Source organism: Oncorhynchus gorbuscha, linkage group LG16 (assembly GCF_021184085.1).
Source record: "Oncorhynchus gorbuscha isolate QuinsamMale2020 ecotype Even-year linkage group LG16, OgorEven_v1.0, whole genome shotgun sequence".
Taxonomy (NCBI): domain Eukaryota; kingdom Metazoa; phylum Chordata; class Actinopteri; order Salmoniformes; family Salmonidae; genus Oncorhynchus; species Oncorhynchus gorbuscha.
The window spans coordinates 17,196,822-17,220,871 of NC_060188.1; the positions used below are offsets into that span (position 1 = coordinate 17,196,822).

The following is a 24,050-nucleotide window of genomic DNA, read 5'->3' on the forward strand; positions in this document are numbered from 1 at the left end:
CATCTTCATCACCATGGTCAAAATAAGTATGTCTAATTAACAATTAACATTCATTAAAAAAAATGTAACACTTTTTCTGCCCAATTTCGTGGTATCCAATTGTTTTAGTAGCTACTATCTTGCCTCATCGCTACAACTCCCGTATGGGCTCGGGAGAGACGAAGGTTAAAGTCATGCGTCCTCCGATACACAACCCAACCGCACAGCGCGCATCCAACCCCGTGCAACCTTGGTTAGCGCGCACTGTGCCCAGCCCGCCACAGGAGTCGCTGGACCGGCCAAACCCTCCCTAACCCAGGTGACACTAGGCCAATTGTGCATCGCCCCACGGACCTCCGGGTCACGGCCGGTTAAGACAGAGCCTGGGCGCGAACCCAGAGTCTCTGGTGGCACAGCTGGCGCTGCAGTACAGACATTTACATTTTACATTTAAGTCATTTAGCAGACGCTCTTATCCAGAGCGACTTACAAATTGGTGCATTCACCTTATGACATCCAGTGGAACAGTCACTTTACAATAGTGCATCTAAATCTTAAAGGGGGGTGAGAATGATTACTTATCCTATCCTAGGTATTCCTTAAAGAGGTGGGGTTTCAGGTGTCTCCGGAAGGTGGTGATTGACTCCGCTGTCCTGGCGTCGTGAGGGAGTTTGTTCCACCATTGGGGGGCCAGAGCAGCGAACAGTTTTGACTGGGCTGAGCGGGAACTGTACTTCCTCAGTGGTAGGGAGGCGAGCAGGCCAGAGGTGGATGAACGCAGTGCCCTTGTTTGGGTGTAGGGCCTGATCAGAGCCTGGAGGTACTGAGGTGCCGTTCCCCTCACAGCTCCGTAGGCAAGCACCATGGTCTTGTAGCGGATGCGAGCTTCAACTGGAAGCCAGTGGAGAGAGCGGAGGAGCGGGGTGACGGGAGAGAATTTGGGAAGGTTGAACACCAGACGGGCTGCGGCGTTCTGGATGAGTTGTAGGGGTTTAATGGCACAGGCAGGGAGCCCAGCCAACAGCGAGTTGCAGTAATCCAGACGGGAGATGACAAGTGCCTAGATTAGGACCTGCGCCGCTTCCTGTGTGAGGCAGGGTCGTACTCTGCAGATGTTGTAGAGCATGAACCTACAGGAACGGGCCACCGCCTTGATGTTAGTTGAGAACGACAGGGTGTTGTCCAGGATCACGCCAAGGTTCTTAGCGCTCTGGGAGGAGGACACAATGGAGTTGTCAACCGTGATTGCGAGATCATGGAATGGGCAGTCCTTCCCCGGGAGGAAGAGCAGCTCCGTCTTGCCGAGGTTCAGCTTGAGGTGGTGATCCGTCATCCACACTGATATGTCTGCCAGACATGCAGAGATGCGATTCGCCACCTGGTCATCAGAAGGGGGAAAGGAGAAGATTAATTGTGTGTCGTCTGCATAGCAATGATAGGAGAGACCATGTGAGGTTATGACAGAGCCAAGTGACTTGGTGTATAGTGAGAATAGGAGAGGGCCTAGAACAGAGCCCTGGGGGACACCAGTGGTGAGAGCGCGTGGTGAGGAGACAGATTCTCGCCACGCCACCTGGTAGGAGCGACCTGTCAGGTAGGACGCAATCCAAGCGTGGGCCGCGCCGGAGATGCCCAACTCGGAGAGGGTGGAGAGGAGGATCTGATGGTTCACAGTATCGAAGGCAGCCGATAGGTCTAGAAGGATGAGAGCAGAGGAGAGAGAGTTAGCTTTAGTGGTGCGAAGTGCCTCCGTGATACAGAGAAGAGCAGTCTTAGTTGAATGACTAGTCTTGAAACCTGACTGATTTGGATCAAGAAGGTCATTCTGAGAGAGATAGCGGGAGAGCTGGCCAAGGACGGCACGTTCAAGAGTTTTGGAGAGAAAAGAAAGAAGGGATACTGGTCTGTAGTTGTTGACATCGGAGGGATCGAGTGTAGGTTTTTTCAGAAGGGGTGCAACTCTCGCTCTCTTGAAGACGGAAGGGACATAGCCAGCGGTCAGGGATGAGTTGATGAGCGAGGTGAGGTAAGGGAGAAGGTCTCCGGAAATGGTCTGGAGAAGAGAGGAGGGGATAGGGTCAAGCGGGCAGGTTGTTGGGCGGCCGGCCGTCACAAGTCGCGAGATTTCATCTGGAGAGAGAGGGGAGAAAGAGGTCAGAGCACAGGGTAGGGCAGTGTGAGCAGAACCAGCGGTGTCGCTTGACTTAGCAAACGAGGATCGGATGTCGTTGACCTTCTTTTCAAAATGGTTGACGAAGTCATCTGCAGAGAGGGAGGAGGGGGGGGGAGGGGGAGGAGGATTCAGGAGGGAGGAGAAGGTGGCAAAGAGCTTCCTAGGGTTAGAGGCAGAAGCTTGGATTTTAGAGTGGTAGAAAGTGGCTTTAGCAGCAGAGACAGAAGAGGAAAATGTAGAGAGGAGGGAGTGAACAGATGCCAGGTCCGCAGGGAGGCGAGTTTTCCTCCATTTCCGCTCGGCTGCCCGGAGCCCTGTTCTGTGAGCTCGCAATGAGTCGTCGAGCCACGGAGCGGGAGGGGAGGACCGAGCCGGCCTGGAGGATAGGGGGCATAGAGAGTCAAAGGATGCAGAAAGGGAGGAGAGGAGGGTTGAGTAGGCAGAATCAGGAGATAGGTTGGAGAAGGTTTGAGCAGAGGGAAGAGATGATAGGATGGAAGAGGAGAGAGTAGCGGGGGAGAGAGAGCGAAGGTTGGGACGGTGCGATACCATCCGAGTAGGGGCAGTGTGGGAGGTGTTGGATGAGAGCGAGAGGGAAAAGGATACAAGGTAGTGGTCGGAGACTTGGAGGGGAGTTGCAATGAGGTTAGTGGAAGAACAGCATCTAGTAAAGATGAGGTCGAGCGTATTGCCTGCCTTGTGAGTAGGGGGGGAAGGTAAGAGGGTGAGGTCAAAAGAGGAGAGGAGTGGAAAGAAGGAGGCAGAGAGGAATGAGTCAAAGGTAGACGTGGGGAGGTTAAAGTCGCCCAGAACTGTGAGAGGAGCTTATCAAGGCATCAAGCTCATTGATGAACTCTCCGAGGGAACCTGGAGGGCAATAAATGATAAGGATGTTAAGCTTGAAAGGGCTGGTAACTGTGACAGCATGGAATTCAAAGGAGGCGATAGACAGATGGGTAAGGGGAGAAAGAGAGAATGACCACTTGGGAGAGATGAGGATCCCGGTGCCCCCACCCCGCTGACCAGAAGCTCTCGGGGTGTGCGAGAACACGTGGGCGGATGAAGAGAGAGCAGTAGGAGTGGCAGTGTTATCTGTGGTGATCCATGTTTCCGTCAGTGCCAAGAAGTCGAGGGACTGGAGGGAGGCATAGGCTGAGATGAACTCTGCCTTGTCCGGAGACCTGGAACTCCACGTGGGTGGTGCGCGCTGGGACCACCAGATTAGGGTGGCCGCGGCCACGCGGTGTGGAGCGTTTGTATGGTCTGTGCAGAGAGGAGAGAACAGGGATACACAGACACATAGTTGACAGGCTACAGAAGAGGCTACGCTAATGCAAAGGAGATTGGAATGACAAGTGGACTACACGTCTCGAATGTTCAGAAAGTTAAGCTTACGTAGCAAGAATCTTATTGACTAAAATGATTAAAATGATACAGTACTGCTGAAGTAGGCTAGCTGGCAGTGGCTGCGTTGTTGACTTTGTAGGCTAGTTGGCAGTGGCTGCGTTGTTGACACTACACTAATCAAGTCGTTCCGTTGAGTGTAATAGTTTCTACAGTGCTGCTATTCGGGGGCTAGCTGGCTAGCTAGCAGTGTTGATTACGTTACGTTGCGTTAAAAGAACGACAATAGCTGGCTAGCTAACCTAGAAAATCGCTCTAGACTACACAAATATCTTTGATACAAAGACTGCTATGTAGCTAGCTACGATCAAACAAATCAAACCGTTGTACTGTAATGAAATGAAATGAAAATGTGATACTACCTTTGGAGCGAAGCGGAATGCGACAGCATCCTTAACCACTGCGCCACCCTGAGGTACTATCCTTTGGACAGAGTGAAAATGACAACAGAACGTTTCCATTCTGATACATTCTTTTTTATCTGGAGTCATTTCCAGGAGCTGACCCACATTCTCTATCTGGCCACCCTTGGATGGTTGGTGTATATTTGCGGATCTACAAATGTTGAAAAAGCTGTCTAAAACCTGTAGTGTGATTTGAAACAGTGAGTAACAACGTTTAAAAGCTCTGCAGCGGGAGAGTCATTGAGTACCAGTTTAATAGCAATTATCTTATTCAAATGGTCCCTGTCCAATTAAAGTAATTAGACAGTTATGTGTTGCTATGACTACAATTATCATTTAATGCATTAGAGCTTGACACTTCATTCCCATGGGCATTGTCTACACAGCTATGACTAGCAAACCTCACTCTGTCTCTTGGTGACATTTTACATAGTCATGGCTAACTATGACACTGCTTAACCTTGCCAAAGGCCACTGCTTGCTTGGCTTCCATGGTATCTCCCCTCTGGACTAGCTGCTTTACTGTGGTACCTACCCTGTCATTAGCTGTGTCTTATTCCTGGGGAAGTCACCAGAATTACATTCAGCTCTCTGCTTTCACAATTGTAATATTGTTTCAATTTCAGTTTCAAATGCTATGTTTTGCTATTTTTTTCCCCCATTACCTTCTATTATGCTGATTGGTCTGACGGGAATTGCTGTTGCCAATTTGCGATACTTGTAATTCTTTGTGACAGACGTAAATGTGTGATAGTGAAACCATGTACTGTGAACGTGGCTTTGACAAATATCTCAAGAGTATCAAGGACAACTTTCCAAGCATAATGGAGATCAGAATTTCTCCCCTTTTAATGAGATAATATGCCTTGAAATACACTGTCTGCTGCTTATTCTATTACAAAACACTCTTTAACCTGACATCTATCAATGTGCGCAGTCTGCTCAATGTAACAGCTCATTCACAATGCTCTGTATGTTTATGTTTCATTCTCTACAATGGTTTAATCCAAACTGACATGGGAGTTGATTGTGATTAGGCTACTTGTTATTATGTTTTGTGGCTTAGAATGTCAGAACTTCTGGTTGTACATATTGTATCGGTTTAGCGTGCTTGTCTAATTAAAGAGTTGCAATGTAGGTTTATTCTCCATTCTTAAACCATTTTTATTAAATAACTGTTTAAATCTGGACTGTTTTACCACCAAGCCAGGTAAAAGCTTGTGCACGGATATTGTAAGCTGGTTATAAGGAGCTAAATTGATTTATTTCAAGATCATGTACATCTTTACCTTAATTGAATCTTGTGCTTTCTGTACTCTCATCTCTTTGAATCACTGCGCTAACAAATGCTTTGTGTTATCAAATGAGTGTGATAATCAGGCAGTTTTCTTCCTTCTCTTCCACGCTCACATCTCAGAGACATGGGTGGTTGTCGAGAGCATGGGAAACAAAGACTCAGGAGCCAGTGGAGGCTGCTGAGGGGAGGACGGCTCATAATAATGGTATGATATGATATGATATGATTCCACTGATCCAGCTCCAGTTAGTACCACGAGCCCGTTCTCCCCCGTTAAGGTGCCACCAACCTCCTGTGACAGGAGCGTTATTAAACTGTCACCACAAAGCAAATGTAATGTGTGGGGTTTTGGCTTTAACATCTAACCTATTACAAAGAGCATTCTGCCACATGCGTGTGCAACTGTCATGACAACAGCCCATGATGGGAGCGATGGTGTTGCTCTACACTAGTGAGAACCAACTGTTTGTATTTTCGCCCCAGAGCACGTTCCTCCTCACCTCAGCCCCCCTGTGCTGCGCACACAGATGACTCATCCAAGGGACTCAGGGGGAGATGGATTGTGATCCACTGGCTTTTTCTTTCTCTGAAATCCTTCACTCCATAGCAAGTCCACCACTGGGGGACCATCTGCAAAGGAAAGTTGATCCTAACAAATAATAATACACACTGCTTCAGAATGGAAAACTGTCAATTGACAATACAGTAGCTGTTCAAGAGTTTGGTTTACTGGACCTAATGATATGGGTGCTTTAGATGTAATTATTGTTTTGCGAGATATTTTTGTGGATTGAAGATACTTGAAGACTCAATCATTTCTGTGGCATTTACCTGAAAGCTGAGAGAGAGGCACAGCCGGTTGCAAATTACCAGACTGCGTCAGTGAAGACACCCCACTGCATTTCATTTGCAGGCCAAAAAAGCATACAATCAAGCAGCTGCACAGAGAGAATTCAGACACATTACTTCCAACCCACCCTAATTGGAAGCTGCTGATTCTCAGCTAGCTCGTTCTCATATACGGCGTGGGCTGAGACATTAAACAATCCCTGCACAGAAGATAACACGCCTCACCAATTAGGGACCATTTCTGGCAAACACATTTTTCTCTTTTTCTTTCTTCCTCCTGCCCTCCTCTCCCCACCTGGACTTCCCCTCTGGTTGTGAGTTGTTATGACCGAAAAGCTCAAAGCAGGTTCAGACAAATCAATTCCTTGTAAATACAACCCCATAGTCAGGGCTGTATGCTCCCCTGCTGTACGTATTTTGTTCCCTTGACAAATGAGTTTGACATTTACACCAGTGAAACTAAAGAAGAGATCTCAGTGTGCATGTCAGATATGGAGAGAGGTGGCACATTGGGAGGGATCAGGAAGCTGCCCACTGGAAGCTGTTGGTGGAGTGGAAGAATATCTCAGGCCTCTCACAGAGGGCCAGAAGAATAACCCAGCATGCCTTAATAACATGCGTCCTGCTCCAACTGGATGCAGCCACTCTTCACAGTGTTGTTCCCTAGCAACATGTCACCTTGCCTTTCAATGTAATGTTGTTGCTATTGACGAATGTAGAAATGAAGGCTGTGAGATGATTCTTTTTTATAATTGAAAGCATGGTGTCAGAGAGAGCATGCTGAGGTGAGGTGGTTTCAGTTAACTATAGAGGTGTTAGAATGTAAGTCAACATCATATCAAATTCATATGCTTTACAACATTAATCCAGTAATAACTTAAGCACTGTGCATTTAGTGACATTAAAGAAATTGAGTATAGGTTCATAATGGCATCTCAATTATATATGAAGGGTCGCTCTGGATAAGAGCATCTGCTAAATGACTTAAATGTAAATGTAAATGTAAGGGCATTTGAATCATGTGGTTTCACAAATTTGCCTAGGAAGCATAGGTGAACACAAGTTGCAAGAGATGGCCTTTCCAACCATGCATGTTGCTGCCTGTCTTACAACTGCATCTCCATTGACCTGTGACTGTGGCTGGTTTAATTTAATTCATTAGGGGAGGATTAGAAAACTGTTGAAGTGTGACAATGAGAGATTGAATCAGTACTGGTTGATAGAGCTGTAAAATAAAGCTCCTATGGAATTGTGTTATCTGACTCAGGGTTGAAAATAATAATGTCTTCAATTCGATCTTCAATGTATCAAGTTACTGTCGATTATGTCTCAGTTCCCAGTTCCCAGGTCAATATGTGATGTGCAAGATCTTGTAAACAATTGGCTCAATAACCAGAGATAGGAGAAATTACAGTACATTTGCCAGACATTGACTTGCTTCCAAATTGCATGGGATCTGTTTATATTTTCTATTCATCTTTATCACATTGATGATCAGACAGTGATGATGCAACATAATTTTATGTGACATTTCTGTCTATTGACTCAGAGTTGGGCTCAATCTTGGTGATCATTGGCATTTTTAACCCATGAGCTTCCTCTGAGAGAAGAAATCACGCTGTGCCAGCGACTGTCTTTCAGCTGTGGATTGGACAGGACCACATAGGCTGGCTATTGGTTCACTGCAGTGGTCACCAGGACTTTGCATTGGAACACACTGGTACCCTTCCTTACCAGAAAGACCATTTCTCACACCCATTGTTCAATATAAGATAGCATGGGCCACCATGATTCATGGGCTTATCACTCCCTAAACATTTTTATACCAACATGTCCTAATAAGAAATCCCCATTGCATTATGATTATGGTATACATAGGCCATAATGGTTCATTCTCTCTGTAATCATCCAGAAAGTTTTTGTTAGCGTTAATTTCATGGGTACAGATCAGTGGAGGCTGCTGAGGGGAGGATGACTCATAATAATGGCTGGACAGCAAATGGAATGGAATCAAACACATGGAAACCACCTATTTAATATATTTGATACCATTCCACTCATTCTGCTCGAGTCCTTACCACGAGCCTGTCCGCCCCAATTAAGGTGACACCAACCTCCTTTGGTACAGTTGAAAAACACTTGGAATCAGATGGACAATTCAATTCCATTGAAATACACATACTGTATGTGGTGCAAAATGTCACAGTGATTGGCCAGTGCCTTTTCAGTCTCTGTGCTGTGGAACCCAGTTGTGTCAGAAAGCCCCTGGGTGTGACAGGCCAGCAGCAGAGAAGAGCACAGTGATGGTTACCCAGATTCTCTCTTTACTCCCAGACTCATGAGACCATTAATGAACAAAACAACTATTCCAGGTGCAACACAGCAACTCACATCTGATGACCTCAGACAGTGACCATCTCTCAAACACTATCTGCTGCACGTTCAATATTCACACTCATACATGCAGTTACCGGCTCTGAAACACTCTCGCAACCTCAAAGCACCTGCAACCAAATCAGTCACACACAGGAAGATATGATATTTTTATTAGTGATATAATGGAATCATATCTGTGAGGTACAGAACAGTAAAGGCAGAGACGGTGAGAGTAACACCTCTAAAGTGTTTTCATTTTCGTCTCACGCGAGTCATTCTGAGTCACTCAACTTTGCGGCAAAACAAGTCAATTATTGGGCTTTTCTCCTGCATATCTCAGCCTCTTTGAGGAATAATACAACATTTAAGGAATGTAATTTACAGGTTATTTACTTTAAATGCACAAACTATTCAATATTTTTGGAATTTTGCAATAAATACATGCTATTACAATGTCATAGCATCCACAGTACATATAATTTGTTTTTTTGTTGCACATATTCTAATTACTATCTAAAAAATACTGTAATAAATAATATAGACGTGTCTATAACTCCTTATAGTGCACAGTAAATAAAGTGAAATAGCCTATGTGAAATAGAAACCATACCATAACATAACTAGTGACAGACTGACTAGTAAATCTAACATATCTGCCATAACCCTAACATGTACATGATCTATAATGAAACAGTGCGACCTGGTGGCAGAAAACTGAATTAGTTGAAATAGCTGTAAAGCACAGAGCCAACACTATTGTTACTTTAAAGTTTACATGACTCAAGAAAACAATGACACAATTAGTGGATTCGGATATTTCAGCCACACCCGTTGCTGACAGGTGTATAAAATTGAGCACACAGCCATGCAATCTCCATACACAAACATTGGCAATAGAATGGCCTTACTGAAGAGCTCAGTGATTTTCGACATGGCACTGTCAACGGATGCCACCTTTCCAACAAGTCAGTTTGATAAAATTCTGCCCTGCTAGAGCTTCCCAGGTCAACTGTAAGTGCTGTTATTGTGAAGTGGAATTGTCTAGGAGCAACAACGGCTCAGCCGCGAAGTGGTAGGCCACACAAGCTCACAGAACGGGACCACAGAGTGTTGAAAAGCGTAACGTGTAAAAATGGTCTGTTCTCGGTTGCAACACTCACTACATCGTTCCAAACTGCCTCTGGAAACAATGTCAGCACAATAACTGTTCGTCGGGAGCTTCATGAAAATGGTTTACATGGCCAAGCAGCAGCACATAAGCCTAAGATCATCATGTGCAATGCCAAGCGTTTGCCGCCAATGGACTCAGGAGAAGTCAAAACACATTCTCTGGAGTGATGAATCACGCTTCACCGTCTGGCAGTCCGACGGACGAATCTGGGTTTGACGGATGCCAGTAGAACGTTACCTGCCCCAATGCATAGTGCCAATTGTAAAATTTGGTGGTGGAGGAATAATGGTCTGGGGCTGTTTTTCATGGTTCAGGCTAGGCCCCTTAGTTCCAGTGAAGGGAAATCTTAACGCTACAGGATACAATGACATCCTGGACTATTCTGTGCTTCCAACTTTGTGGCAACAATTTGAGGAAGGCCCTTTCCTGTTTCAGCATGACAATGCCCCCGTGCACAAAGCGAGGTCCATACAGAAATGGTTTGTCAAGGTCAGCGTGGAAGAACTTGACTGGCCTGCACAGAGCCCTGACCTCAACCCCATCAAATACCTTTGGAATGAATTAGAACACCGACTGCGAGCCAGGCCTAATTGCCCAACATCAGTGCCTGACCTTACTAATGCTCTTGTGCCTGAATGGAAGCAAGTCCCAGCAGCAATGATCCAACATCTAGTGGAAAGCCTTCCAAGAAGAGTGGAGGCTGTTATAGCAGCAAAGGGGGGACCAACTCCATATTAATGCCTGTGATTTTGGAATGAAATGTTCGACGAGCAGGTGTCCACATACTTTTGGTCATGTAGTGTAGCCTCATAGTCCACGTATTTTGATGGGCTAGAATGTGAAGATGGTTTATCGTTTAGCCTTTAGCTAAATAGTGTTTATTTTGTTCCTCTCTGTGCAACTGTTCTGGTGGCTCTATTGTAGGCTACCCTATTAATCTGCATATATTAATATGGTCTCATTTTATGCAATTCCCAATTAGTACACAATAATGTTCAGTAAATGTAACGTTCACTTTAACAGATGACGTAACCTAATTTAATTAAATGTGTGTTGCTTCAGTTCTTTGCGGTAACTCCTCTGCTGTGGAAACGACGGAAGCGCAGTTCTGGATTTTGGTTTGACTGGCAGAAAGAAAGAAGGATGGAGTTTCTGACAGGAAACCCGTTTACTACACCGGTGGGCCAGCGAATAGGTAATTGTTACATTTTAACTAATAAAGTAGGTTTATAGTGGTTTGGCGCGTGAGTTTGTAGATAGTTTACATGGTTGCATCGGGCATGACAGGCTACAAGACATTGGTAGGCTATTGTTGGAAAACAGACACTATCACGTAGGCTATGGAAAAGGAAATTGACGTTATTGGTTATGTATTTAATAAGAAACTAAACTGATAATTGCTTGCTTATAGTTAGTTAATTGATCAAGATTGACAGTGCAAAAAGATATTTAGATTACGCTATGACTTGACTGACACTTGCACCGCACAATAATACCCTAGAGGCGGGTCTACAGTGTTTTTAATCCTCAATTTAATTGGCCAGTTTGGGTATTGTTGTTGGTCTGTAGACCAATCGTTTGGCAAGCTCTGGGTGGGGTGGCGAAAAGTTGTTCTCTTCCTTCGTGACCTAATTTTAAGAAAGTGGAATTTATTAAAGTTCCAATCCCTAAAATCTCACTAGAAGGAACAGGTTGATGGTTTCAGCCATGGTATTCTCATTTTCCTTATGTTGTTTACCTAACAAGCATCAGGTGACCATTTTTCAGGAATACTCAGGTATTTCAATTTATTAGTTGGTTCTTGTATGACCAGAAGACCTATTTTGTTTACAAATTTACGAAGAAGATTGAAAGCTGTATTTATTTTTTATATATACAGTAACTAAGATACTGTTTTAAAGGGAATACAGGTCTGCTCTGACTTTACACGGTTATTGCTCTATTTAGTTATTAATACTTATTTCCAAAAAGGTCTTAGGAACGTTTATATGTAAAACATTTTTTATTCAATTATTTTATGATCAGTTTTCATATGCATTTAAAATAGTAGGTACCTTTTTATTTAAATTATTATTTGTTATTTTATTTCTCAGATTTGTTCCTGATTACACTAAAGAGGGTTTTTAGTCTCTCTTACTACAATAACCCTTGGTTTGGTCTTGAACATAATTTTCAGTTGAGTTGAATTTCAAAGCCAGATAACGTCTAGCTCAAAGGTTATGGAATAAGCTATTTTCACTTTAAATTGACTTAAATGGTGCAGATCTCGGTTCCTTGTCGTTTATGTACACTGCTCCTACGTCTTTGACTCATCCTACTACAGTTTATACTTTTATATCATCATTGTTGTTTCGTCTATGTCTATAGTTTCATAATGCTAGGGGGTTGCGAAACAATGTGAAGCTCAAGGTCTTATTTTTATTTACAATTTTGAACAGATTTTTGCTTTTTTCGAGAGTCTCACTCATGCCAACTTCTGGAGGTTACAGTGGGGCAACGATATTTGGCTTTCCCATGGATCTGAACACTCCGCTGGTGTCAGTACAATGGAAAATACCTTTGGCGGTAATATTCTACACTTGGAATGTGACCCCTTTGGTCACTTTATTTGTCTTGTGATCAGTTACAATGACATTATGCTCATTACTGTAAACTTCTACGGGTACAACACCAAACATGAGAATGATGAGTTGCTTGAATCTATAGAGAAACATATACTTCATTGGTTATCTAAATTTCCCAATTTGTTATTATTGATAGGAGGGGACAATAGATAATTCAACTGATAGATGTCCCCCAGGTAGGCGAACCAATCAGAATTTGGGTTAATACTTTTTATGGAAAAGTTTGATCTTACTGATATATGGAGAGAGAGGTTTCCGGCCGACAGATCATTCACTTGGAGTAACAAAACAGGTTCCAGACAATCCAGAATAGATTTTTGGCTTATATCCAAATGTATTGATAGTGAGTGTGTTACCTCAAATATTTGTACTTCTTCCCTCACAGACCATAGTGCTATTTACATTGATATCAAAATATTTACCCCTGATACTAACCTTGGTAGAGCATTCTACTGGAAGCTAAATAGCTCATTATTAAATTAAGATATAGTTCAATTTGAGTTTAAAGATCTGCTCTCACACTTTTGGGAAAGGGTGTATGAAGAAAAACGTATTGCAAGAACTGGGTGCTCTTTAAATTTGAGGTGTCCAAATACCTTAGAAAATATGGTAGTAATCTTGCTAAGACCAGAAGAGCTGAGGAGGAAAAGGTGATCATTAAGATAACTTCCCTTTCTCAGAGGTCCCCAGCCGACCTCTCGGAGGAGGAGAAGATGGAACTAATTGAGTTACAAAATAAACTGGATAATATATATAAATTAAAAGCAGAAGGAGCCTTTATTAGATCTAGGAAAAAAATGGATTAAGGAGGGAGAACAGAATTCATCCTATTTCTTTAGACTTGAGAAATTTCACAAATAACGCTATCCATAAGTTAAACATTGATGGTATTATTACAGATGACCAAAAATTAATTGCTAAATACTGGAGCAATTTTTACAGAAAATTGTATAGCTCTACATATTGTCAGGAATCCACAGATGTTTTTTAACTCACTGAATAATGTTCATTCTATCAGTGATATAGAATGTAAACAGTGTGATGAACCCATCAAAATTGAAGAGATTAGAGTCTATCAAACATCTGAAGAACAATAAATCACCAGGTGTTGATGGAATTACAATGTCAGACTAGTATTAGACATATTTGACTACTGAGCGCTAATAACTGAGGATAGCTTCATATTATTTTTATATTTTTATAAAGCATTTGACACAGTAGAGCATCAGTTTCTCTTCCACTCCCTTGAGAGACTTGGCTTTGGGGATTTTTTTCTGTAAGGCTATTAAGATTCTCTATGCAAATGGTAACAGCTCTATCAAATTGAAATATGGCACCTCACCTAGATTTGAGTTAAAGAGAGGAATTAGGCAAGGTTGTCCTATCTCTCCGTATCTCTTTTTATTAATCACCCAACTTCTTGCAAATTCATTAAATAATAGTCCTGTACAAGGTATTTCCATAGCTGGCAAAGAAATTATTATAAGCCTGGTGCTGATGATGCTACACTTTTTCTGAAAGACGCTAACCTAATTCCCATATCGATCAATGTGATACAATCCTTTTCCAAAGCGTCTGGTCTATATCTTAACATGATTAAATGTGAACTCATAGCTGTCAAAGATTGTGTGACACTTTCATATTATGGTATTCCAGTAAAATAATAACTTTCATATTTAGGCATAACCATTACAAAGGATCAGAAGTCTAGAGGCTTACTAAATTTTAACCCTCTTATTAAAAAACCCCAGAAGAAGCTAAATCAATGGCTACAGAGGGACTTATCTTTAAAAGGTAGAGTCCCAATAACCAAGGCTGAAGGTATCTCTAGACTAACATATGGTGCTCTATCTTTATATCTTGACAGTAAAATAAGCAAGGAGATAGACCTGATGCTTTTCAACTTTCTTTGGAGAAACCGCACCCATTACATTAGGAAAACTGTTGTAATGAACACTTATGAGAATGGTGGACTGAATTTTCTGGACTTTACTACTTTAAATAATACTTTTAAGATCAATTGGAAAAAACAATTCCTAAGAAGACTCACTTCTATCTGGAATTTTATTCCTCATCATTTCTTCTCTACTTTTGATGGCCTTAACTTCATGTTATTTTGCAATTATAATATAGACAAAGTTCCAGTGAAACGTTTTCTTGTCATGGTCTTGTCATTTATAAACACAATTTTTCTCGCAAAGTTTTTTTTACTCAGTTATAAAGAATTCTTATCACTTTACAAAGTCCCTGTAACACCTAAAGATTTTGCAATTGTTTTAGATGCCATTCCCTCAGGTGTTGCTATGTTATTCAGGAATGTGTCAAGACCTGACCCTCAGAGCCTACCTTCTATTGACCCTGTTGACTCATCAGTAGGAAAGATTTGTTTCTCTTTTGGTCCATTCAACAACAGAGCGATATGAACCTTGTTTCAGCAGGATGTTGTATCTATACCTTATGTCATGCCTTATTGGAATGGATTTATTGATAATATCTGTCGGGGAAAAAAATGGATGTTGCCACACACATATTGTGTGTTGTTAACCAAATTAAGGAAGTTTCCTTTAAAATTATTAATAAATATTATCCTGCCAACCACTATATGAAGAAGTTTAAGGAAAACATCAACTCAAATTGCTCCTTTTGTAATTACCACCCAGAAACAGTGTTGCATCTTTTTTTTGGCATTGTATGCATGTAAGAAAACTGTGGCAAGACATCAGTAGGTTTATAATTGAACACGTTTATGAAGATTTTACACTATTGTGGAGAGATGTACTGTTTGGATTCTTTACATACAATAGAAATAAGCTGAAACATTTTTATGTAATTCATTTCATTATTCTTTTGGCCAAATTTCATATACATAAATGTACATTTACAAACAGAAAACCACATTTTCGTACCCTACAAAAATAAATTGAACTGTATTTTAAGACGGTTAAATGCTCTACTAACAAAAAAAGCTGTTAGAATTGTAAGTATATGTATGTCCCTTAGGTCCTTGTGTAATTGTAATGTGATATTGTACCCCCTAGCTTGATTTTCCAATGTTCGTAATCTATGTATGCTTGTGTTCCCTCATGTGCTTTATGTATTGATCTGTTGTTAATTAAAATAAATACAATTTCAAAAAATTATTTAAAAAAATAAAAAACGTTCCAATGCAGACATTTTTATCTCGATATCAAACCATTTAAGTACCTTACTGTGAATGTTTTAAATTCAAATGGTCAAAAATAAACAATGTACTTCTTAGCAAAGAGCAATTTCTCAAGCAATAATTTTGCTAGGACTGTGAGTGGGAGATGAAAACTAGCTGAGGTTTGGTACTCTTTCTTATTAATATATTAACACATTTACAAGGTAGGCCAAAATCCACCTAAACAGGTAACAATTACAGGTAGACTTTTCCAACATCTCTTACACTAAAAGAACATTATCGTTTTCACAATTTCACAGTATTATTTCCACCTAATAGTGTGAAAATATTTATCAAACACAGGAAAATCACATTTTTTGACTGCACTGGGCCTTTAAGACATAATGGAATAACATATATACTGTAGACGTAACGTTGCTGATTAATAATTAATCTGTTTGCCAACTTGTTTTTATGTAGTTTACAAGTGGCCTGTTTTATCTTATAAGCTTAAACTCCCCCTGTGACATAATTATAGATGGAAAAAGAATCTGCCTATTTTAATGTATATGACCACAATGAGACAGTACAAGTAGGAGAGGTTGTTCTACTTTCTAAACTGAGCTAAGTCCTGTTTCTATCCCCTCCCTTTCAGAGTAATGAAGACAGAACATTTTAATCTGTTTAAATAAACGTCTGCCAAGGAACATAATGCTGGTCACATGAACCAGACAGTTAGATGGAGAAAGAATGAGTTTGACAAACAAATAGGGATTTAACTGGCATGGATGAGTAGAGGCATCATCAAAGTAAGCAAATAAACAACTATTGAGAGTTGTGTTATGAGGCAGAGACCGTTTCACAGTGACTATGTCTTCCAGATAATTTTATGCAAAATAAAGTGCAATGTCTCAATTGTTTTTGTTCTCAGAATATGCAACCAGCTCCAGACTCCAGTCGGAGGACTGGGCTCTCAACATGGACATCTGTGACATCATCAACGAGACAGAGGAGGGGTGTGTATCCTCTGACATAATGGAAAAAAAATCCTTTGACAGCTTACTGTATTCTGCTTTTGTTGTCTGAAGTTGATTGTTTACCTACAATGATTACAGGCCTAGAGATTCATACAAAGCAATAAAGAAGAGGATTGTTGGAAACAAGAACTTCAGAGAGGTCATGCTGGCATTGACTGTGAGTGTCACATTTACCTCTCTCATTCACCATACTTTTTCCTTTTCTTCATGAACTTGTAACCTAACGTTCTTTCTCTCGCCATCTCTCTTATGTCATGTTGGTTCTCAGGTGCTGGAAGCGTGTGTGAAGAACTGTGGCCACAGGTTCCATGTGCTAGTCTCAACCAGGGAGTTTGTTGAGGGGGTTCTTGTCAGGTCCATCTTACCCAAGAACAATCCCCCTCTGGTCCTGCATGACAGGGTGCTCAGCCTTATACAGGTGAGAGATAGCATTGGTACTCATACCTTCAGTAAGTCACAGAGCTGTGTTGGAATTGACCGCTAGCTATTGTCAGGTGTGTGCGGTTTATGATGTGTGTTTGTCTATTGTTCAGGCATGGGCAGACGCATTCCGCAGCTCGCCAGCTCTGACGGGCGTGGTCTCTGTGTACGAGGACCTGAGACGGAAAGGACTGGAGTTTCCCATGACTGAACTGGACGGATACTCCCCCATTCACACTCCAAATAGGGTATATCTTCAAACAATGACTGGTGAAAATGCATGCATTTCCTCACTGACAAATACAGATCACAACTTTCTGCTAATCCTCTCTAAAGCTGTTTTAACTCCCTACTCCTTAACACTATTCTCTAACTCAGTTGGTCCCTGTGCTCTGTCCACCAGACTGTGCCTGATAACGGGCCTGTCACTGTATCTGCTGCACCCTCATCCCCCAGGCCTGTCCCCATATCACCACAGCTTCCTGCATCCCAACAGAGCGAGCAGGGACCCCTCACCTTCACACCTTATCAGGTGATTGGAATGCTCCCGTCAAACAGGGCCCTCTAAAATGGCACGGCTTTTCTTTTAGTAACACAATCTTTTGCATGCAGGATGAATTCACTCCAGGGCATTACTTTAAAATCCAATTACCTTGTGCACTGTGGATGTTTCAGTTACCTGTTTCACATTCAGAATGTATAATAAAAGTTGATGCTTTACAGTATTATGCCAACCCCACCCCACACAATTTAGCATATGAGTGCTGATGCTATTGACTCCTATTCCAGGTTAAAAAGTTGAAGACTGACCTGGGAGTGGTTCGAGGTAACCTGACAGTGATGTCAGATATGATGTCTCAACTGGATCCAGCAACAGCCAAGCATTCAGACACAGAGCTGCTTCAGGTTAGTTGGTTCACTCGCTGGGCTCTCACTATGGCTGTCCATCCATGGCTGTGACACATGTCATCTGTTTGTATCCATCTCTCTTTTGTCCATTGCTGTCTTTTCGCTGACTCTCTGTATCTCCTGCTCTGTCAGTAGGAGTTGTATGCAGCATGTAAAGACATGCAGGATAAGATAATGGAGCTGGTCCCAAGACTCAGTGAGGAGACACTGACAGAGGAGCTGCTGGTTGCCAACGATGAAATCAATGCCACATTCACTCGCTACCAGAGGTATTGTCCTAAATGATCAACATCAGATACAGTCAATAATTCCTGCTGTGATAGCAGTATGATTTTCATTATTTCCTTTCCAGGTTTCAGAGACAAAGAGCTACACTGCAGGTAAGTGTTTTTTCTTAAGGATCTGTGGTCCTTTACCCTTATCACAAATACATCTTTGGATGAGATATGTACTGTTCAACTTCACAATTTTCTCAATCACCTAGAGCCCGACCTACGTCAACCTTATTGACCTCAGTGCAGCAATCAAGCCTGTTGTTACAGCTCCCCCCCACAGCCAGCTCAGCCGATCAACAGTGGACACAGTGTCTAGTCAGATGACAGGACTCCGTAAGTAACTACAGTGTTCCTCGATCTGATGGAGGTTCTCAATGTGTCCCTATAGTACAATTCATTCTCTTAACCCTGTTTTCCACATAGGTATGAGGGAATTTGATGAATTTGCACAGAACAGGAGCATCTCACAGACACAACCGAGACCGAGGTAATGGACAGCTCCAACTAAAGTTCAGGTTTTGCTTTCATGGTAGAATGGATTGTTCAGACTCATAGGAAGAGTGAGAGGGAGCTTACTAAAGCAGGTGTCAAGACTTTCTCATGGCTTAGTACTGTATAACAAATGGACTAGTGCTGTGGTTGTCTTGTCAGTCCCTGGCTTGTTTAGGTTATAAGTCCTGCTCTCGCTAAGCTGGTGCACTAGTCTAGACTGGAAGTGAACCTGGCTGGCTCGAAATATTTGTGCCATTCATTCTGTCAATAAGGATTATGAATGGAGTCTGGCATGAACTGCAAGCTTACATGGCTAGTGAGAAAACTGCCAACATTTGCAATACAAATGTTGAAGGAACATTTCTCCTCTGTATTTGGTTTTCCAATAAAGTTGTTTGTACTTTGGCCAATGGTTACTTGTGGAGATGGCTATTATTCTACTACTGTATGTACACTGTAAACTGCATCATTTTCTAAGCAGTGAAATGTGTGTTTTAGTGATCGGAATGAAGGTGTTGCCGACAGTCTGGCTCAAGCACAAAACACCAGATTACAGAACACTGGAACGGTCAGTAACCCCAGAATGATTTAACCCAGGACAGATTTGAAAGGATGTTTGTTTAGGAAGGGCATTGGTTGTGTCCATGGAGTCCTTATGCCCTGTGGAGTGTCACTAATATGTACAATAACCCTTTGTCTTAGTTCATGTGTAGGTCTACCCTGCCTTTATATGTTTAAACAATGTTCTCTGTGTCCTGCCACAATTTCACGTGCAAAATTGGCACTTTTGTTAGTGCTATAAGATTGTCTGTCTGTGTCTCTGTTTTGTCTCCTTATTCATAACCCAATGGTTTTGTGTTATGGCATGCATGTCTACCAGTATCTTTGTTCATAAATAAATATTGATCTGTGTAAAGGGTGACAGCCCAGACTCCACCCCCCTGAGCTCCACGACACAGTTTGATTGGATGATGGAAAAGGGAATGGTGGGTCTGATTGGCTGGCACAGTGCCATTCCTTTTGCATTCTACCCCTGGGGCTTATGCTGGGATGTTTTGCATTCAAGCATGTTTAGTGTGTATTTAATGAATGATTGTTTCCTTTCCGATTTGTACTGAGATGGTTGTATGATCTTTTTTCTGGTGTGCCTGATCTGATTATTTTTTTCTTACTTTGATTTTTGCATTCATGTTTTATAAGTGTTAATTTCTGAAACTGATAGATGGTGTGTATTGGCATCTTCTGGATTTTGGCAATGAGGCCCTTTATCTACTTCCCCAGAGTCGGATGAACTCGTTAACACCATTTGTGTCCAAAATGGCCTCATTGCAAAACTCCCCAAGTATCCCTTTTAAATCATGACTCTAAATTATTACTATGTTTGCTAATTTACTCCCACTCTGTTGTTTTCCCTGCCATAACTTTGGTGGTGGATGGATCCCTTGTTTCCCCGTCTAAAATAAACTGGTTTCAATCAGAATACTAGGGGTCAGCATGCTTGAATGGTGGTTATTTGTAAATTGCCCAAGAAAAATCTAAAGGTAATGGTACTCTAGAGTCTGGCGGTCACAAGAAAACAGTGGCTTACAGTACATCCTGACAGTAACCTCTTGCCTAACTACCCCCAGATCCCTGTGAGTCAGACGTCTGTGATGGATGACATTGAGAAGTGGCTGGATGTGGACGAGGTGGGTCACTGTTAGCATTCACTCAATGTCATGGTATACAAGCAGAATCCAACTTGGTTCCATGTTATACCAGTGCCAGTCCTTGCACCCCTCTCTAATTTGGTTTTATGGACTAATCATAGTATACAGTAATTGAAAATGCCTGCATGGTGCTTTACCCCAGCAAATGTAACATTCCTGAATTTTTGAACATATTCAATTTTGTTTGGACATGTGACTGTTGACGTGACCATAAGAGTCATGGCTTTCATGTGTGTCACAGGAGGACGACATGGCTGATTCAGAGGGTGTGACAAGTGTGGGTGAGCTTCTATTTCTTAATTCCTCATCCACTCTGGGTATCGCTATGTAGATCCAACAACCGTTTAGTTTGCTTCCTTTTACTATTACAAAGTCCTGAGTAATCCTTTTTGAGACCAAAAAGCCCGCCTAAGGCTCCTTCTCCCTCCTTTTAGAGTTTGACAGGTTTCTGGCAGAAAGAGCGAGAGCAGCGGAGCGACTCCCCTCCCTGAAAGCTTCTTCTCATGACGACAACTACTCTGAGTCATAGGCCAAGCTGCAACCTGTCACACAACCAATGCCATTTTCCCAAATAGTGTGAGAGGACTGAACTGGCTGAATGTATGATTGGCACATACAGTGAGTAAATGACTGGTGGGAACAACAACTCCTGACAATTGGGTTGTGCTACTGACACTCGGGTGAACTACTTTATGTTCAACTCTCCTGGGTTAAGGTCTTTATCTAGTATCTTTAATGTATATTTTTATGTTAAGGCTAAATTAACTTGGACCAAGTGTTTTTAACTTACACTAAAAGAGTGCTTTATGATAAGAACTTAAGTCGTCCCGTGCCACTGTATATGGATATCCAGCAGAGGAGGCTGGTGGGAGGAGCTATAGGAGGATTGGCTTATTATAATGGCTGGAATGGAATTCAGTGGAATGGAGTCAAACATGTGGTTTCCTTATGTTTGGTACTGTTCCATTATTCCATTCTAGACATTATAATGAGCCCATCCTCCTATAGCTCCTACCACCAGCCTCCTCTGGTATGGCTGCGGATACAAACATTTGCACAATGATTGAGTTTAATTCCTGTTACATTTCTTAGAAGAGAATGGAATATGCCCAATATTTTCAGAAAAACATTGAATGGTGTGCTTTCCAGAAAATGCAGGTATGATAAACACAATATTAGTAGATTGCAATAAGCTATAATTAGGGGAAATGAATTATGTGATGCTCATGATGAATCCCATTTGTAATACAGGACACTTTTTTTAGGAAGAGCAATGCAAACGTAATTGTTTCTGGAGTACTTGAAGTTTATCAAATGTTATACAATGTCATGATGAATTACTGTAACATTAAACACAGGTGAAGTCTTAAAGATGGTTTGTTTTTATTCACTCTGAGAGATGGGTGCTCAGCGTGTGGGCTGATTTCATGGTTCTGCAAATATGACTGATTTCTGTGATTGAATAACACAGGTTTTGCAATTTCCAATGTCATTTTAAAAAGCATGTTGAATCTGTCAAGTACTTACAGGAGTGTTAATGCTTTTGTCATATCAACTTTAAAAGTTGTCTGAAGAAACCGGGATACCTTAACTTTTACACGGAACAGCGAAGGGCTGAGAGGAGCTCCAAACAGCTGTGGCAAGGGGAAGTTGAGCTATGTATTTTTTCCTGATACAAGGAATTGGTATCCCAAGTTCAACGTTTTAAAAACGAACATGCCTAAAAACGAAATGCGTTGTGAACCATAAACTAGGCCAATGTTTGGTTCTCTGAAATACTGCATTTTGATCTGTAAATCTGTTCTGCATGGTATCTGAACTAAAACATAATTGACCATTTCAATAATTTTACTGAGTTACAATTCATGAAATAAATGTAATTAGGCCCTAATCTATGGATATCACATGACTGGGCAGGGGTGCAACCATGGTTGGGCCTGGGAGGGGGGGGCTGCTCCTCTCTTCCAATGAGATTGCTCAGTGTCGGACCATACCATGAGGTGGGAATCGGGGAGGGGACCAGGGCCTCTGTTTTGGTGAATGTGGTAGAAACCATCTAAGCTTATGGAATGGTTTTAACATAGGAGCACGGACAAAAACAATCCTTTTTGTGTTGGTCTTTGTGAAAAACACGTATGAGCAAAATCATGAATAGTGAATATGACATGTTCGAAAAGAGCAATTGAATCAATCAAATTCAATCAAATGTATTTATAAAGCCCTTCTTACATCAGCTGATGTCACAAAGTGCTGTACAGAAACCCAGCCTAAAACCCCAAACAGCAAGCAATGCAGCTGTAGAAGCACGGTGGCTAGGAAACTCCCTAGAAGTGCCAAAAAAAGGAAGAAACCTAGAGAGGAACCAGGCTATGAGGGGTGGCCAGTCCTCTTCTGGCTGGGCCGGGTGGAGATTACAACAGAACATGGCCAAGATGTTCAAATGTTCATAGATGACCAGCAGGGTCAAATAATAATAATCACAGTGGTTGTTGAGGGTGCAGGTCAGCACCTCAGGAGTAAATGTCAGTTGGCTTTTCATAGCTGATCATTCAGAGCATCTCTACCGCTCCTGCTGTCTCTAGAGAGTTGAAAACAGCAGGTCTGGGACAGGTAGTATGTCCGGTGAACAGGTCAGAGTTTCAAAGCTGCAGGCAGAATAGTTGAAACTGGAGCAGCAGAACAGCAAGGTGGACTCGGGACAGCAAGGAGTCATCATGCCAGGTAGTCCTGAGGCATGGTCCTAGGGCTTAGGTCCTCTGAGAGAGAATTAGAGAGAGCATACTTAAATTCACATAGGACACTGGATAAGACAGGAGAAATACTCCAGATATAACAGACTGACCCATGCACCCCGACATACACATTTCTGCTGCATAAATACTGGAGGTTGAGATTGGAGGGGTCGGGAGACACCTGCCCCATCTGACGATACCCCTGGACAGGGCCAAACAGGCAGGATATAACCCCACCCACTTTGCCAAAGCACAGCCCCCACAACACTAGAGGGATATCTTCAACTACCAATTTACTATCCTGAGACAAGGCTGAGTATAGCCCACAAAGATCTCCGTCATGGCACAACCCAAGGGGGGGGGGCAACCTGGACAGGCAGATCACGTCAGTGACTCAACCCACTCAAATGACATACCCCTCCTAGGGACGGCATGGAAGAGTACCAGTAAGCCAGTGACTCAGCCCCTGTAATAGGGTTAGAGGCAGAGAATCCCAGTGGAGAGAGGGGAACCGGCCAGGCAGAGACAGCAAGGGCGGTTTGTTGCTCCAGTGACTTTCTGTTCACCTTCACACTCCTGGGTCAGACTACACTCAATCATAGGACCTACTGAGGAGATGAGTCTTCAATAAAGATAAAAAGGTTGAGACCGACTGTGTGTCTCTCACATGGGTAGGCAGACCATTCCATAAAAATGGAGCGCTATAGGAAAAGGCCTTGCCTCCAGCTATTTGCTTAGAAATTCTAGGGACAGTAAGGAGGCCTGCGTCTTGTGACCGTAGCGTACGTGTAGGTATGTATGGCAGGACCAAATCGGAAAGATAGGTAGGTGTAAGCCTGTGTAATGCTTTGTAGGTTAGCAGTAAAACCTTGAAATCAGCCCTTGCCTTAACAGGAAGCCAGTCTAGAGAGGCTAGCACTGGAGTAATATGATTTAAAAAATTGGTTATGTTCAAGATTCTAGTAGAGCATTGCAGTAGTTTAACCTAGAAGTGACAAAAGCATGGATGAATTTTTCTGCATAATTTTTGGACAGAAACAAGGACCTTGAGATTGAC

The 24,050-nt window shown here is 42.2% G+C and overlaps 1 protein-coding gene across 3 annotated transcripts; it reads left to right on the top strand.

The window, feature by feature from the left end:
* Positions 1–10,713: 10,713 nt before the first annotated feature.
* Positions 10,714–21,632, top strand: LOC123999508 (target of Myb protein 1-like). 3 transcript variants are annotated; one of them, XM_046305369.1, is made up of 16 exons: positions 10,714–10,848; positions 16,351–16,435; positions 16,535–16,613; positions 16,725–16,874; positions 16,990–17,124; positions 17,280–17,408; positions 17,666–17,782; positions 17,921–18,054; positions 18,138–18,165; positions 18,270–18,393; positions 18,484–18,547; positions 19,051–19,120; positions 19,470–19,538; positions 20,181–20,240; positions 20,503–20,542; positions 20,696–21,632. In XM_046305369.1, exons 1-16 carry the CDS (start codon positions 10,797–10,799, stop codon positions 20,788–20,790), a joined length of 1,431 nt encoding a protein of 476 aa, XP_046161325.1. In that variant the 5' UTR covers positions 10,714–10,796; the 3' UTR covers positions 20,791–21,632. The 3 variants fall into 3 exon arrangements, with proteins under 3 accessions (XP_046161325.1, XP_046161326.1, XP_046161327.1); XM_046305370.1 differs by lacking the exon at positions 19,470–19,538; XM_046305371.1 differs by lacking the exon at positions 17,280–17,408.
* Positions 21,633–24,050: the final 2,418 nt, after the last annotated feature.

Bases quoted from the DNA above. Each gene is read 5' to 3' on its own strand.
- LOC123999508 (XM_046305369.1), top strand. From the start codon at position 10,797: ATGGAGTTTCTGACAGGAAACCCGTTTACTACACCGGTGGGCCAGCGA. The intron at 17,783-17,920 runs GTTAGTTGGTTC...CTCTGTCAGTAG, and splicing joins CAGACACAGAGCTGCTTCAG to GAGTTGTATGCAGCATGTAA. The intron at 19,121-19,469 runs GTCAGTAACCCC...ATCTGTGTAAAG, and splicing joins GATTACAGAACACTGGAACG to GGTGACAGCCCAGACTCCAC.